Source organism: Leptopilina boulardi, unplaced genomic scaffold, assembly GCF_019393585.1.
Source record: "Leptopilina boulardi isolate dan_hultmark-lab unplaced genomic scaffold, ZJU_Lbou_2.1 LbouV2_223, whole genome shotgun sequence".
Taxonomy (NCBI): Eukaryota; Metazoa; Arthropoda; class Insecta; order Hymenoptera; family Figitidae; genus Leptopilina; species Leptopilina boulardi.
In genome coordinates this window covers 594,563-611,626 of record NW_026137778.1, presented here as the reverse complement: position 1 = coordinate 611,626, position 17,064 = coordinate 594,563, and the positions used below count along the sequence as shown (strand labels likewise).

General features: G+C 28.4%; 1 protein-coding gene across 12 annotated transcripts in view; it reads left to right on the top strand.

Annotated features, from left to right (window-relative positions):
• The window catches only part of LOC127279806 (voltage-dependent L-type calcium channel subunit beta-2), a 63,320-nt gene that overhangs the window by 29,532 nt on the left and 16,724 nt on the right, over window positions 1-17,064 (top strand). For 5 of the 12 annotated variants that reach the window (XR_007842700.1, XR_007842699.1, XM_051302397.1 and 2 more), the window contains 4 exons: window positions 11,449-11,565; window positions 13,059-13,178; window positions 13,515-13,725; window positions 14,131-14,228. Coding sequence is in view for 3 of the 12 variants with exons in the window: in XM_051302397.1 (XP_051158354.1) it covers window positions 11,449-11,565; window positions 13,059-13,178; window positions 13,515-13,725; window positions 14,131-14,228 (546 nt within the window). In the remaining 9 variants the exon portion in view is untranslated. Of the gene's footprint in view, window positions 1-5,846; window positions 5,986-7,188; window positions 7,786-9,101; window positions 9,259-9,585; window positions 9,960-10,898; window positions 11,020-11,448; window positions 11,566-13,058; window positions 13,179-13,514; window positions 13,726-14,130; window positions 14,229-17,064 lie in introns of those variants that run through there. The other 7 variants (XR_007842706.1, XR_007842704.1, XR_007842703.1 and 4 more) reach the window with 7 other exon arrangements.

Here is a 17,064-nt window from a genome sequence, read left to right as displayed (position 1 = left end):
CAATTTTGAAATTTTGTAAAGACGTATGTTCCTGTTTTCAATAAGTATATAAATTTCTCAGTTCATACATATTTTCACCTCTGAAATATCTGCATGAATTTTTATTATTACACATAATTCCTTAATATCCTCTTAAATGTCCATTATACACTTTACGAAAATAAAAAACAGAATATTTAAACTTTCTTTTCATGAAGATTTTTTAAAAACTCTACCATCAAAAAGTTAGAATTTTCTCATTCAAAACTGTTAATAAAAAAAAATTTGATTTTATTAAATAGGAGAAATATTTATTTAAAAATTATTTCACGTTATCAATTGATTTACGAGGTGTTCACCCATGTCGAATATACGTATATGTATTTATGTATGACAGTTTGGAAATTATTGAAATTTTAAGAACTAAAAATATTTGTCGAGTTTTTTCGAAGCCATACGTAATGTATTGTACAAAACTTAAAAAAACAAGTTGTACATGCTCTACTTGGGGTAAACGCAAAGGGGGTCGTTTCGAAATAGAATGTCCTAATATACGCGATCAATCAGTTAACAAAATAATTATAATTTTAATAATAATAAATAAGTAATCATTTAACTTATTTACAGTTACTTATCCACCCTTCTATAGTTCATGCAATAATTTTTCACAACTTTTTTCATCTTTCTTTAGGAAAATGAAGATTATTTTTACAATTAGAAGAAAGTGAGCAGTTATAATTTGGAGATAGTTTAGCTCTCAAACCGAGGCACAAAACCGCATAAATTATATTGTTCTGTATGAGAGTAACAAATCTTTAAAACTATGACAAAACTTTATAGATTTTACTTTAAAAAATGAAGGAGTTTTGATGCAGATTTCAATGCCAAAATTATTTTCAAAATAAATTTACCCCGTATTTTTTGGAAATTAACTTTCATTTTTCATTAATGACCCCATCGCCCCTCTTTACAATTTTGTTTTGTTATTTTTATTGAAAAGATGAGATTTTTTCTAACCATTTACATATGTAAATATAAAAATAGGACAACAATGGGTTTGCAAGAAGATATGAAAAACGGTGCAAAAAATTGTTTTTTTTTATATTTTAAATCAGACAAATGGGGTTAAAAATTAAAAATTAGAGTTAATATTTTAAAAATTTTAGATTATTTTTTTTAAATGTCTTTTTTCTTAAAACCGAATTTTTAAAGATATAAAACGCTGGTTGTGATATTCTACAAAGCGGAGTCCAGTGTTGGTTACCTTCCACGTGCCCATATTCATACTCCAAGAGACATCTATTGACGTTCAAATAGAAGCAAATAATATTTTGTCGATAAAATATTTATACGTCAAATTGTATAAATTATAAAGGTATACATAATTATATATTTGTGATATTAGAAAAATTTTGTAGACATATAATAAATTAAAAAATATCCCACACAAATTACAAAAAATTTCTTCAACATTTCCTAAAGTTGATTATTGCTGATAATTGTTTGGCAGTTGTTAAAAACAAATTGTTTCAATTGTCTCTTAAACTTTGACTGCGTTTCTTAAAATCTCTTATATTACTGCGGTTCATGTTCACTTTTTTGGCATTGGCGATCTGGGTTGTGCATCGTGGCCAGACATGTCACGAGTGTACCTTTTCCAAGACTATGTATTCATTCCTGTATCACAGGCTGCATATCGCCAGGGATTAATGCTTATTTGAAGATTTGAACATATAAAGAAATCCACGTTAAATACAATCTGATTGTCAAAAAACATTTTTTTTATTTATCTAAATTAGTAAATATTTTTACAATATTGATAATTCTTTTTCTTCCGTTATTGTAGTATGTAAGTTTATTTCTATACGATTATTGGAAGATTGATAAGTGAAACACTATTTCATTTCTTGCACTTTTGATAAGATAGATACCGAATCAGAAGCGAGATTCGAAATAAATTCTATTTAGGTAGATGTAGATTAGTTTGAAAGATTTTGTTTGGATATCCAGTAGAACGTCCGAAATATACCATATCTTTATATTTTTAACACCTGCTTCACCCTGCTTTTTTCTATTCTAGTTTTCCCCGCCATGTATCGAAAAAAGCTGCCATTCCCTGCAAAGTGTCACAATTCAGATGATCCACTGATTATTTTCTATTTATTGTCAACAAAATTTTCTCATAATTCTTAACCTAAAAAATTATTTTTCGTGTATAGTTCGGAGATCATTTTAAGTTAAAGTTTATTCTGTGTGTATTAAAATTTAAAATACTGTATTTTTATCAGTGTATGCAAAATGCATGAATTATTTTTCATTTAAACTTAACATATTTAACAAGAATATACTAACTTTGAATCAAAAAATATTAATGTTTAGATGAAAAATATTTTATCAACAAAACTGTATTATTTAATTAAACATAATATGGTTGAACTAAAAATATTTTTTTCTTAGTGAACCAAATCAAAATACATTTGTATAATTTTGTTTGGTTTTCAAAAATATCAAAACAAAATTTGACTTCCGTTAAGATCCCTGAATTAATTTTAACTAATTCATAGCAAAAAGTTATGTCACTAAATTGAAATTATTTAATATTAGTATGTTGATCGAAAATGATATGCATATTTTCCAGTTCAAAAAGTATTATGAAGTTACTGTAACATATAATGTATTTAAGTAGTTTATTTATAATTTCTAAATTATGTGCAAAATATGCCAATTTTACTATATTTATAATTGTCAAAATAGATTCAGTAAATTTCTTATTAATTAATGTCAAATTAATCATTAAAACCGAATTTCTATTCAAATCGCAACATTCCGATTGGGAATGGCAATTATGAATTCGCATTCTTAAAACCTCCGATTCCCCAAGGTATTCACCCAATAAACTTTTTTTCTTTGGAAGTTTTGAGTTGAAGAAATTTTCAAGATTTTATCTCATAAAAAAGTTAACAGGAAGTCTAACTTGAAACTTAATTTTTTCTCTAATTGCAAAGCTTGTTTTATTTTTAAATGTAGTATTTTTCTACATTTGGCATTTTTTATACCAAAAAAATTGCATTTTATTAAAATTGGTCTAATAAGCTCATTATTATCTAAAGGTGTGGGAAACTAATATGTATATGACAAATAAGGATAGAGAAACAGCTTTGCTGTTAGAACTAGACGAATCTATACGATTAAATTTTGATATAAAAAAGTAGTCAAATCGAATCTATACATAAAACATTGTTCTCAGCGAGAAGAATCTTTATTGGGACCAACCGAAAGATTCTGTTATTTTCCGATATTCCTATATTTAATATTATGTTTTGAATGCGTTGATAATGTATTTACCGATAATTACTATAAAAGGTTTTCGAAAAGAAATGAAATTAAAATTTTTTTAAGAATTGAACCAAGCTAAAGTTATCTATAACTGGCACAGAGATTCAGATTTATTTATAGTAGTTGGAGGTCGAAACGCGTTCTAAAATCTTTTCACTAAACAGTCACACGTTTGCCATACTGCCGCCGCGGTGCGTGTAGCACTTATTAAAGAAATCATTTTTAATAACCTTAGTTTTTTATTAAAAATTTTTTTTAAATTACTTTATAATGGAATTAAGCGTGACACAATTTGTAATAGTAATTTGAAAAAAAATTACAGTACTTTAAATTCTTTTATATATGTTAATGTGTAATGTACATTTAATCGATTTGCAGATGCATTTATGTCTTCAAGCAAAGCCCTTGTCATAATAAGTTTTTATTAAATCAAATTTTTCATTCAATAATAAAATATATAATTATTTTATTTTGAAATCGTACCTTAAAGATCTCGTATGAGATTTTACTTTCTGTGAAGTGCAAAATTACTTTTTATTATAAAATAAAGAGTTAAAAAAAAGTTTTTAAAATAATTAGTTTTTATATCATTGTAAATATTTTTCATTATTATTGAAATTTTAAAAATTTAATTATTAGCATGATTCAAGGTCAAAAGTTTCAACTATGCTAATAATACTTGATATTTTTGCGTATAGAAATGGAAAACATTAAAAAGGTGTTCACTTTTTTGTATGAAGTTTTAAATTTTTTTTTTTAGAATGATCTTCGATGAGCATTTGTTAATATAAATAAGTATCAAATTGGATCATCTCAAATTGAAACGAGTACGAGTAAGTTTCTCGGAAATGTCAAAAACAGGATGAGACCATATTGGAAAGAAATTCAATTACAATTTGAATACATACATTAATGTATGTATCTCCATGTCTATATGTCTTTTGAATGAGTTTTTTTCATTATTATTCATCGTCAGATGAGAATTCATACTGTAGCGACACTTGACAGCTCAGAAAAACAAATTTTGCAGAAACGAAAAGATTTAGAAATGTTAAATTTTTTAATTATTTAAAATATAATTTTAATTATTATTGTATAGTATTAAACCTTTTTTGATCATTTATTTTCAAACAAAATAAAATTTCAATAATTTTGCGTCTTGAAAAGATATGTATAATTACACTAAAGAAAAAGTTCTAATGGAAATTACTAGATGTATCTGTTAAAAATGTTCTAGTTTTAACAAGAAAAAGTAGTTAAGACTAGACGGAAAAAAGCTATAGCTACCTTAGCTAATATTTAGCACGGAAAAAAATAAAAAGTAATTTTTACTACTTTCATAGTAAAACGGGAACTGTCCGAAGTTTCTGCGCATCTCTGGCAACTTTTACTCCAAAAATAGTAAAAATTACTTTTTATTTTTTTCCGTGTACCTATACACAGAAAATTAAAAGGCATATTAAAATAAGCTGCAACGCTTATTATTTTAATCCAATTTTGCTTATTTTAATCCATTTTAGTATTAAAATAAGTAAAATTGGATGAAAATAATGAGCGTTGCAGCTTATTTTAATACCTTATAATTTTCTGTGTATCTATATAATAGCAAACTTATTTTTTTCCGGGTCATTAAATAATTCTGGTTAATTTTTGGTATAATAAGATCAAGTAGAATACAATGAATAACCAAAAATTTGTTTATTCGAAAAATTCGGGTGTGTTTAACAAAAATTTCTGTTTAAATTGACTAGAAATTTAATGAGATTTTCTAACTTTATAACCGCAGAGAAACCAGAAAAGGTTTATTTAACATTTTAGTCTGGTTAGATTAATGAGAATTAAAGTTATATTCTATAACAAGAATTAGCTTTATAATTATGTATATGAGCGATTCTCCACGAAGCGTACAATTCCATGTTCCTTGTGTTTTTTCAGAAATACATTGTACATATTGTCATGAATCCAACGTGAAAAAGTAACTTTAATGTTTACAACCAAAAGCCTATAGCCACTTTAATTTATAAAACTAAATATTATTTTTAAAATGCATATGAAAGAGCCAAATCGTCATCGGAACGCCTGTCCCAAGTGTCGTTTATGAAAAAAATATTTTTAGCAATATACAATAATAAAAATAATTATTGGTAACAGTTTTTTATTGTCCAAGTTTGTAAGATATATTCAGAAATGGGGAAGCTTTTTAATAAAACTGAATTAATTATTACAATACCGCTAAAAATTATTGGGTAATTTAGTGAAGGTCAATTAAGATTATAAAAGACTTGCAGTGCACTTGTACTATTAATATAGCTATCACAATTGGAGACAAAAAAATATTATACACGAAAAGAAAAAAGAAAAGTAATGTATAACACATATTGATGCACACATGTTTCCATTTCTTCTTCTCTCATAACTATGGTGCAAAAATAATATGCTCATTGGATTTTAAAGTGCTACATTTCAAGTGTTTACTTAGACATGAACTATATATATTGAAATATCGATTGAACAATTGATATGGAAACTATAAAAAATAAATAATGTGCGGAAAAATTTGAATTAAGTTTATTATTAGTTTATTAGTTATTTTAATAATCCAATAATATGGCTCATCACTTACGAAGACCAATGAAGCGAGATCTATACAAGCCATTTGGAAGGAGAAAGGTAAATTTTGTAAAACATGCCATAAGCATGTACATACCATAATTGCTATATATATACACCATGTAATATGTAATATTAAGAGAATCCACCTGTTTAAAACCGATTTCCAATGCATTTTTTCAGCAATTTTTTAAAAATTTTGGTTAAAATTAAATACAAATTTTTTATATTTTATAATTTTTTTTTGAAAAATAATTAAATTAAATCAAATTAAAATTTTTTTTTGTTAATTAATCCAGCTAATATAATTATAAAGATTATTAAATCTTGAAAATTCTTCTAATAATTAACTCCTTAACTGCCATTATAATTTCAATTAGAGGAAAACCTGCTCTATATAAAAGGAATTTTCTCAAGAATTGTTTTGTCATGCAGTGTAATAATTTTTGTGCTAGAATCAAGATTACTTTTTGTTAGGGTTTATATTTAAAAATTATACAGTTTACTTTTTAGGAATTCGTGAAAAATAGTTTGGAAATCGGCTGTAAAGAACCCTTTAACACATTTTTTATAGTTTGCAGCGGAAGAAACGTATATGGTTGGGGCATCCACATAGATATTGTTACAACTTTGAATTACCAAACCCATACACTATACCGAAAAATTTACTGAACATTTATTTCAAGTGCAAATTATTAAAATTTCCATCCTAATTAAATGTTTGGAGCAAAAGTTGACTAAACATTTATATTAAAGCTTTGTTCGTTTCTTATTTAAATGTTGATAGAGAATAAGTAACATTTCACTTATTCAGATTTAGAGATAGCCAATGAAGACTACAAAAATGGATCTGGTATCCATATAAAAATTGAATATCTGTATATCGATGTCCCAAACAGATATGTTTTCTTCCCGTTCGTAAAGTTTGTAAAAATAACCTAGAACCACTGAAAAACTCCTAACAGCATGAAGAATACATACTGAAGAAATCGATTTGCCTATATTTAAAAGTGAAAATTTCTCACTCGGCAGAGAAGCTGTGACAACAAATGGAGCGTCCGCAAAGCGCATGCGTTTACTATGTATTATTTGTTTAATTATTATCTGTTGTAACCGGGTGTTTTGAAATTATAAAAGAGCAACCAATGAAAGCAATGAAATTTGACACATGCGCTATGCAAGACACCCCCTTTGGTAACACACACATTAGGAAGTGGTGGGAATGACTTGAGGGAGGGTAGCATAGTGCACGGAAGTTTTCGATCGATATTGTATGGGGGTGTCGTCCGCGTTCTGCACTGCCTCCATCTTATGGACAAAATATAAAGAAACGCTAGTTAGTAGCCAATTAATAATACTACTCGTGCACAAAAATGGGAAAAAAATGTCAGTTCTTGTTTTAAAAAGCCGGTTCACGTAATATTATGTGGTGCCTTTTAAAATTATGTGTTTCCTCGGGCAAAAACGTGTGCACATGTCTCAGGTCAATGATTGGTTATTAAGGACACGCATGCCCTTCGAGAATTTCAATTTATGAATTATGTGCGTATATAATAACAGTAGTATTTACGAATCAACGCGCAGCACTAGTGTTTAAATAACAATACGCCAAGTGACACACAAATTGATAAAACAATACAATAACAATGCCGACAAAACATATATTTTATTTCAACATTCAATCATCAATTCATTCTCCTATATTTCTCTAACTTTACATATAATGTATCTGCAGATCTTTAAAATGAGACTTAAATTTACAAACATAGTAAGCTTCAATGACGTATGACAAAATTCACACAACTTGCCACCAATTTCACTCTTGTTATTATAAATACTATATATATGTATAACTAAAAGGTAAATTTAATTTGAGAATAATTTAATATTTTTTATTTGAAGCAAATAATTTTACGTATAAAGTCACTAATTAAAACAATCAAAAGTGGGTCATTCAAAAGAAATCAATGAACTCTGTATTATTTCAAAACTATAGTTATTATTCTTCCAATAGAAATATCTTTTTTCATTGAATACTTTTATTACGTAAACTGAGAATTATAATAAAATTTTTTATGTAATTTATTAAATATGCAGATAATATTCTTGAGATTATATTACTTTTTATAATAAATAAATTGCAATGATTGTTTATAGTTAATAGAAGTTTAGTGAGTGTAATTATTTATTTGACAAAACTTTTTGTGTTTCAGTTAATTTGACGTAACCTTATAATTAGTCAATTAGTAATTTTCAACTGAATTGTTAGTAGTGGAATTGTAGTTTTTGAGTATGCAATTTCTTATTTTTAATTAATTTAAATTTAGGTAAATAGAAAAACATTTTTTTGGGGTTTTAATATTCTAAATTGATAAACGCAAACCATTATAAACATTGGGTCATTGACTTTTATTGCAACTTTGTGATAATAATTTGTGTGCCACAAACATTATGAATTTATTAATCTTAACCCATTCAAGCACATGAACAAATGATTGTAATGTAACTTAAAAATTAATTACCAGAACATTGACTAATGCTTTGGAATCGTCTTTTATATAAGACAATTACATTTTTAACATATTGAATATTGATACACTTATACCTTCAGACGTAAAAAGTGAGATGCAATTTGGCCTTAATCATCTTCATATAGCTAGGCGTCATCAGGGCCTGATAGGGATCAATTTAAGAAGTGCCATTTTTTTAAGGATATAAAAGATTTAATTGCAAGTTTTTTAATAGTCCGTTTTCAGTAATAAAAAAAATTATTAAATAAAATGTTCTTTACAATTTTGAAAAAAGAATGTATATTCAAGTAACTTATTAAAAGCATGATTTCACTTAGGAATTCAGTTAACAGGGCGTAGTAGAAACAAGTAAGAAAATGTATAAATATTCATTTTTAATATAGTTTGAAAATAACAAAAGATAGTTGCAGAATCTTCACTGAATAATATTTTATAAAAATGTAAATTCATAAATTTACATAAATATGTAAAATCATCAGATTACATCTATGCAAAAGAATTAAATTTGATATATTTACAGCCTATTATCAAAGTATTGAAATATTCCAGATCAGGACCTGATTTAGAGCCTCCTAGAAAATTTCTCTTTATTGAAGATTTTGCCTTATTTGATCTAGATAACCACCAAACTGAAATTTCTATATACACGTAAATGGGACCACTTGCGCAAGAGAACGCAACCCGATATAAAGATATTAAACAAGGATCGATACATTATAGGTTCTACGACTTTATTTTTGCTTCCCGCCACGCAAGAAATCTCATTGACCTCCTTGACTGCTAACTTACTGTGCAGATATAGGTAAAAACGCAGTCAATAGGAAATCTATGCAGATGGTTCAATAAACCAACATTTTTCTTGCTAAAAGTTTTAGCATAAAATGTGCTTGAGTTTCATCAACTATCAACCAGATATAAGTTGGATAAACCATTTTTTAATCAACTAAATTTTATGGTAAAACTTATATGTGACACGAAAAGATTTTGGTAATAAGGCAAATCTTAATCAAGCCAATCTTTCTACATTGGACCATCGGTTTTAGTATAAGCTTGCGAGCCAAATTGGCAGACAATCATTTGATCATGAACTTCAATGGCTTAAAGTTAATCAACGTCTATTCCTTTTTAGAAATGAAAATATTGGCTCGCTGTCGATAATACTTTTGTGAAATGAAAAGAATATATTCACAGAAAAATTATAAAATTGTTCGAATGGCTTGTAGAAAAAAACGCAAAAAGTAGACTTAGTGAATGATAAGCTATAATTCAATATTTAGTGTCCTTAAAAATGTGTTCAGTAAGACTTTTTAAAAAGAAAAAGTTTCAATATTGAATGCGAATGTCTCAGTGCGGTAGCGACCTCACATGTATTTTGGATTCAGAAGGATTGTCTTGTTAAAATAAAAGAAAACGTCCAAAGGTTGTTAAAGAACCTGACAATTGTTTTTGGCAATGATTGGATATAATCAACATAATTCTGGCTACAACAAGCTTTTTACTCAGGTAACACAACTATAATCAATATTTAACAAGAATATAATTAGTCACAATAAAAAATGAATCAAATTTCACTCGACATAATTTCCATTGCACATTCAGTTAAAAATTATAGTATATTAATCACCAAATGAAATTGTAATTTTTGTGGAATTTATAAAAAAATTATTTTGAGACAAAATTTGTTGTCAAAGAATAATTATTTAACATTTTATGTTTTTTGTATAAAGTTAGTGAACGATTGTAATTTGTATCCAATTTTTATGAACAATAGCTTATTTTACTTTTCAAAGATTATTTGCAACAATGAGTGGTCTCTTTCGTCATATTACAAAAAACTTTCATGAATTTTTTTTACAAAAGTATGTAAAGAGTTGATTGTAAATTGAACGTTACAAATAGCTAAAACAAAAATGTTATCTATGAAAATTTGTATTTGTTTACAAACTTGAAACCAACAACATAAAATGTTAAATAATTGTTACTATTTATTGAATAAAAATAATTTTTTTAAAATTATTTAACCACATCTTTCAAAAGTGGATGAAATTAATTATTATAATTTTAATTTTTGTTAAGGACAACTTTTTAAACATCCGTAATTGAATATTCAATTAATTGTTATGATTAACCCAAACTGTCTTGTATCTATTTATTTGCTAATTTTGGCGTTAAATGCGGTGCACGCATATACAAAATGTAGGGTTTATTCTCGTTTTAAAAAGTAGTTGAAAAGTGGAAAAAGAAAACTATCTTTTATAGAAAAGATTTACAACACTGTACGTAACGCTGATGTTGATTAATCCACTCAGCGAAGTGTGGTCTATCCAGTGTCAAGCTATCGTACCGTAAGCGGCCTTTTTTAAAGTCAACTCGAGCATGCATAACAGTCCCTTACCTCATAAACCCCACACGTGTTATATATTGACCACCAGTTTACTTTACGACTTTGTAACGTTAGTACCTACATATAATTTTGCATACTTTATACAAAATTATCAATAATATATTGAAAATATACTACTTATACATGAGCTTTCAAGAAATTCTTCGAAATTTTAAATTGGTGGGTACATACACGAAAAAAGGTTGGGTAGCCGATTAGACTACGTAACTCAGCAATTGAAATACTTACCCAATTGATTAAGCTGTGTCATGTACAGAATAACGAGATGTTTTAAAAATGGTTGCACTCCGCGCTACCAATCTATTTTCTCGGTGTACAGTGAATGTTTTTGATTCTCAGATTTTTTCTTTTCAATAAATCGATTTTAGATTATTAAATACTTACCCAATACAGTGCCTACGACAATAATGTACAAACTAAATTGTTGTTATCATGAAATTGATATTGACGATGTTCAGAAAGTAAAAATTATTCATATCAGATAATAGCGAATTCCGCCATTATGTGCATAGCAAAAGAAAATTAATGATTTTATAGTTTAATAATATTTACGAAAGTATATAAAAACTTTTTTTTTTTTAATTTCAGGGCTCGGCGGATTCAAATTACTCACAGCCGAGTTCCGATCTTTCAGTGGATGAAGAAAGAGAAACCTTACGTCGAGAAAAAGAAAAACAGGCCCTCAATCAACTCGAAAAAGCCAGGGTGAGTACACTTCGTAAACTACAACTCTTTACGTGTATAGATATATAAAATAAAATAAGATTTGAATGCGCAGTTTAGAATCAAGTTTTGTTTAGCCCGCGGTCCAATGTAAGGCCCTTAAAATAAAAAAAGTATATTTTTTAAATGACAACTCTCTAAATTTGAATCAGCGACTATTCGCTTATTCGTAGCTGCATACTCTGGGCTGATTAAAATAGCGACTATTCGCTATTTTGAATTAGTGACTATTCACTTATTCCCATCAGCTGCATACTCTGCGCTATGAATAAGCGAATAGTCGCTAATTCAAATTTAGAGAGAACACTGATTTTTAAAAGGAAATTCGTCATCCTGCTAAAATTCTGCTTTCAGACATGTAATGCAAATGATGAACATATTTAGCCTTATTGCCTTATTTCATACATTCGACCCGAACTTATTCTACAATTAAGTGAATTCGCGAAAATCACTATTTGGGGGGTTTTTAGAAGTCACAGATTACGGTTTCGAAGTTAATTTTTAAATTAAGCTCGGAGCACAATGTAAAGCCCTATTAGAAATTTGACTTTGAAACTGTAATCTATGTGACCTCTAAAATTAAAATAAGTTTCGAGTCCAAAATCTATTTGATAAAGGCTCATTTATAGGAAAATAAATTTTTTTGTGCCCAGGGTCCAATTTGAAATCGTAACACAATTTTAGTGCAGAAAAGTTAATGAAAATGCTTTAAAATTCATTATAAATATATATAAATTAAAATCCAGAAAGTTTTAACTGGGATATCTAAGGAAAAATGTATAAAAATTTACTTTTAATATAGCCTTAAATTAATTCAGTTCTATTTCTATCGTACTGCGACTTTACCGACAGAGTTCTGTAGCACAAACTTGACTGGTTTTACCTTATTAGCCATCTCAGTGTGCGCTGATTTTAAAATATAAGTCGTTTCAAATTTGCGCACACTAGTTCAACTATCCAAAAATATTTCAGATCGAGCTGAAACTTACACAAAATATGGAGTTAGGTTTTATCAAAATAATAGGAAGGGGATGGGGTTATAATTTTTATAAGTAAAATGGGAACAGTGGATATTTGAAAAGTCGTAAATATTATAGAATAAGGTTAAACAATTTTGACCTATATATGTATATGTATATATACACCTTTAAATGGTGTAGATTTTATTACACTATTCATAGGTCAAAATTTTGTTAACCTTATTGTATAATAATAGTTACGACTTTTCAAAGAATCCAATGTTGAATCACTTGAGAAATTTTGCCCCTTATATTATATATACCTATATTGGAAAAAATAACAGCTGTGAATTATGTCAAAGCAGCATTTTTATCGTGAAGATTTGTAGAAAAATAAAAAATATTCAAAAGATTGCCGTACAATAATAGTATCCTACTTCCTGCTCGGTTTGATATTATTATACCTACCTTATTTTTGAAAAATATAAAAAATTCTAATAATTTTAATTGTTGTAGACGAAAGCAGTGGCCTTTGCAGTAAGAACGAACGTCAGTTACGATGGATCTGTTGACGATGATTCTCCAGTCCATGGATCAGCTGTCAGCTTCGATGTTCGGGACTTTCTCCACATTAAAGTAATTGATGAAAAATTTTAAACTAAAATATACAATTAAGGGGTCGGATTAATTAATTCATTCTATGGAAGTGGTTTAGTGTCTAGAATTTTTTAAAAAATGGGCCTTGAACTCATGAGCATAGTGTTTTTGGAAATTTTTGAAAAATCGTACTACTGAATCTCGACTGTTGGAACATATTTAAAATATAAAGGATGAACTTTGATTTCTAAAATAGATGACTAAAAATAAAATAGTAGTAGGTAAAAGTTGACATAAATGTTTACACATGATAAAGATTAAGAAAAGTGCAAAAAAGAGAGAGCTAAAATGTGTTTGTTATTTTATGCAATGCAGGAGAAATATGATAACAATTGGTGGATCGGAAGGCTAGTTAAAGAGGGTTGCGACGTGGGATTCATTCCTTCGCCAGTCAAGTTGGAGGCTTTGAGAGTACAAGCGAGCGCTGCACGCGGTACCAAGGGCCTCTATTCCACACGTGGAGGGTCTTCGGGGAACCTTGGTGAGAGCGGTATGCCCTCACGAGGTTCCACACCGCCCACACCAGGTACCTCACTACTTGTGAACGTCCCCATAGGCGTAACTATTTTAGGCTACATGGGGGTTAATTAACATTAGCCAAAACGGAATCTGTCATTTTTTATACCAGGGAAGATAAGAGATTCTACTTTCATTTTTATGTATTTGCAAAGTCATAGATTTAGCTAAAGACAATTGTCATCTTCTAGTAAATGATGTTAGATAATCGATTCTACCCTGGCAAAGATCGTTGAACCCCCTAGGACGTCTACAAGTTGTTACGCCTGTGAGTAGCCCTTATTTTTAAAAAGCTCTCACACCCTCGAAGACCCTCGAGGTAACTAATTTGTAAGGCAGCAGATAGCAAGTGTTGTTGCATGCAAAAGTAGAAGTAGATTTTTAAAAATGAGTGGTTTCTTTATGTTCTCCTTAGGTGACGACAGTGATAGCGTAGGAAATATTCGACCGAGTAAAGCAACACTAACAACTCCACCAGCTAAGGAAAAAAGGAAGAACTTTTTTAAGAAGCCGGTAAACTCTCATTAAATCACTTATTCGGATAATATCTAATATTTTGGCCAACAGAATCAGATTAGTTTTTATATCGCTGATCTTATATGGGTGATTCTCCTGAAATGTTTCTAAAATTTATACTTATTCCTGAGCAGCTAGCTCAAATTAATATTGTTACTGCTATGTATAGTCAGTATAATGTAAAATTTAACAAAAAATCTTGATATTTTTTTGACAATTCTATGCTAATAATTAATTATAATCGATTCAACAAATATGAGCCTTATTCATGCTAAAGTAGGATCGTAAAAATTGCTAACTGTTAAAAGAAAATAGATTTGATAATATTTATAGACATCGGAAAGGTCAATTTTAGGAAAATCACCCACAAACACACTTATTCACTGCAAAAACTTGTGTCTTCTTGGATGCAGACTCATTTAAGGCATCTTTTGGTGTTGTTTCATCTTTGTCACGAAGTAGTATTTACTCTTCTCGTAAAATACTCAATGGATTCAACTAAGATTTTCTAGAGAAGCCTCAAATATAACAAGGAAGGGCTGTGACATGAGGAAATTGTAACATTTTTCTGAAATAAATATTACAAAATACTTGTAAATTGTTAGAAAATCCGATCACATTTTCCAAGTATTTTATAATATTTGCACTTCACTGCCCACCTTTATCATATTTTAGACTTGTCCGAAAAATTCCAGCTCAATTCATTTACCATTGTACGAGAAACCCAACAGATAATTATGACCTAGCAGTCACATATTGATAAGGAGCTCCCACTGCAAAGCAAATTTCAGATAATTTTAATGGCGTTTTTTCTTTTCTGTTAAGCTGTGCTTAGGTTGCGATTCTAGCGCTTGTAACTCAGGTGAGAGATGGCTTTTTACCTTAGAGGTGCTTCATTCGCAAACTGCGCACGTGCTCAAAAAAAATATCACTTCTTCTAGAGAATGGAAGCTCCTTATGTAATATTTCATTATCTTCGTTAAATAAGTTTAAAGGTCAGTTGCAAGCGTTTCCAATACGCCTGCTGTGTTGCACATTTAAAAAATTACTTATTCCCAAAAGCTTTTCTTAAATGTCTCAGTGTCTTATATTTGAGACAACTGTTTTTGCAGTGAGTTAATTTATATAAGAATCATTAAATAAAGAATATTTTTGTTAAAATTTTTTCAATTCAAAACTCATTTCAGATTCTACAAATTGCTAGAAGTAAGTTCGCACTCGCCTTCGAGTGCAAACTACTCTGTGACTCGAATTATTAGAGTGAGAACCAACTCTTATACTGTAAAAGGAAATATCCAGTGTCAAGTCTAATCAGGTGTTAGTGAAATAAATTCTACAATTAGTTTTATTTATAGTAACTTGTAGTTACTTTGAAGATGTTTCTTTATGCAGTGTATACGGAGTGGATAATTTCTCACTCTAACTGGGATCATAATTTTCTTTGTAGAAGACTGAAAGCTTACTTCCAGAAATTTATGAAAAATCAAACTATATTTTTAACGAAATAATATGTTCTTCGCGTTTTGCTTACTAGCCCTAATTAACAATTATTTATTGTATAAGTAACAAACAATAGTAGATATGAAGTTAATATGAAATAGGACTTTACCAGTAGTATATGAAAAACTTGTGAAACATTATTAGTTGCTACAAAAATATGTTACCATGCATGTGTTTCCACCGGACTTATAGTCATTAAATAAAATAAGAATATGCTACATTAAATTGGCATTCAATGGAATTTTGTAGAGAAGTTTAAAATATGATAATGAAGGGCAGTCAGGTGCAAAAGTGTTGATATTTGTTAAAATAAATAGAAATTATTAGAAATAATATTCTAATCTAGCCTCGCACATTTTCTAACAAATATCAAAAGTTTATCACCTCATTGACCTTCCTTATCTTTACAATATTTCAGCTCAATCCATTTACTATTTTATGAGAAAAGTGATCGAAAAAATTAACATAAACTTATTGTTAACAAAATTTCAGTTGAATTAAATCTGTCAAGTATTTTACGAGAATGTGACATAGCAGTCATGTCATCTCCTTTAGTAGTCTGATGGAAACGCATGCCGTCAAAATCCGAAATATTTATAAACATACCCAAACTGTCTTGTGAGATCACTATAAAAATGGATGTTTTGTTTTGAAATATTTTTAGCATTTTCGTTTATGAAATTTTTACTTAAAATACATATTTTACATAATAATGATTATTATTTTATCACTCGGATGTATTTAATAATATTGATCACTCCGAGTCAAGTCAATTTCCATAAAGTTTTTTCGTTGCAGTACTCACATTAATTTTACAAGTATGAATTAGAATTCATATAGGTATTTTAGAGAAATTTATAATTAACCGGCTTTTTATTATAATTATTTGTCTTTTTTTAGTTAAAATTAGTTTTGAATAAAATAACTTGGTGAAAAGTATTTTAGATCGAATTGTCATCTCGATATGATTTATTTGATCGTATAATAAATTAGAAATTATTAAAGTTTTGGAAGATCTGCTGCATTATTATACATAATCGAGACGCAGATCGGAGCTAAAATCCTTGCTACTATTTATTTATAGAATAGATGTAAATTTTTATAGAGAAAATAAGCCTAACCTATTTCAATAGCAATGAGAAATAAAACTCTCCTTACAAGTATGAGTTAATAATTCCCACTTTTTACTTTTATAAAATTTAGTCAATTCAAAATTATCTTTCATAGGTCAAAATTTAATGTTTATCGATATATATTTTTTCACTCAAAAAGGTACTTGACAAGAATTTTTAAACCAACAGAAACTAAAGTAGTGATTAAGATTAAGTGGATC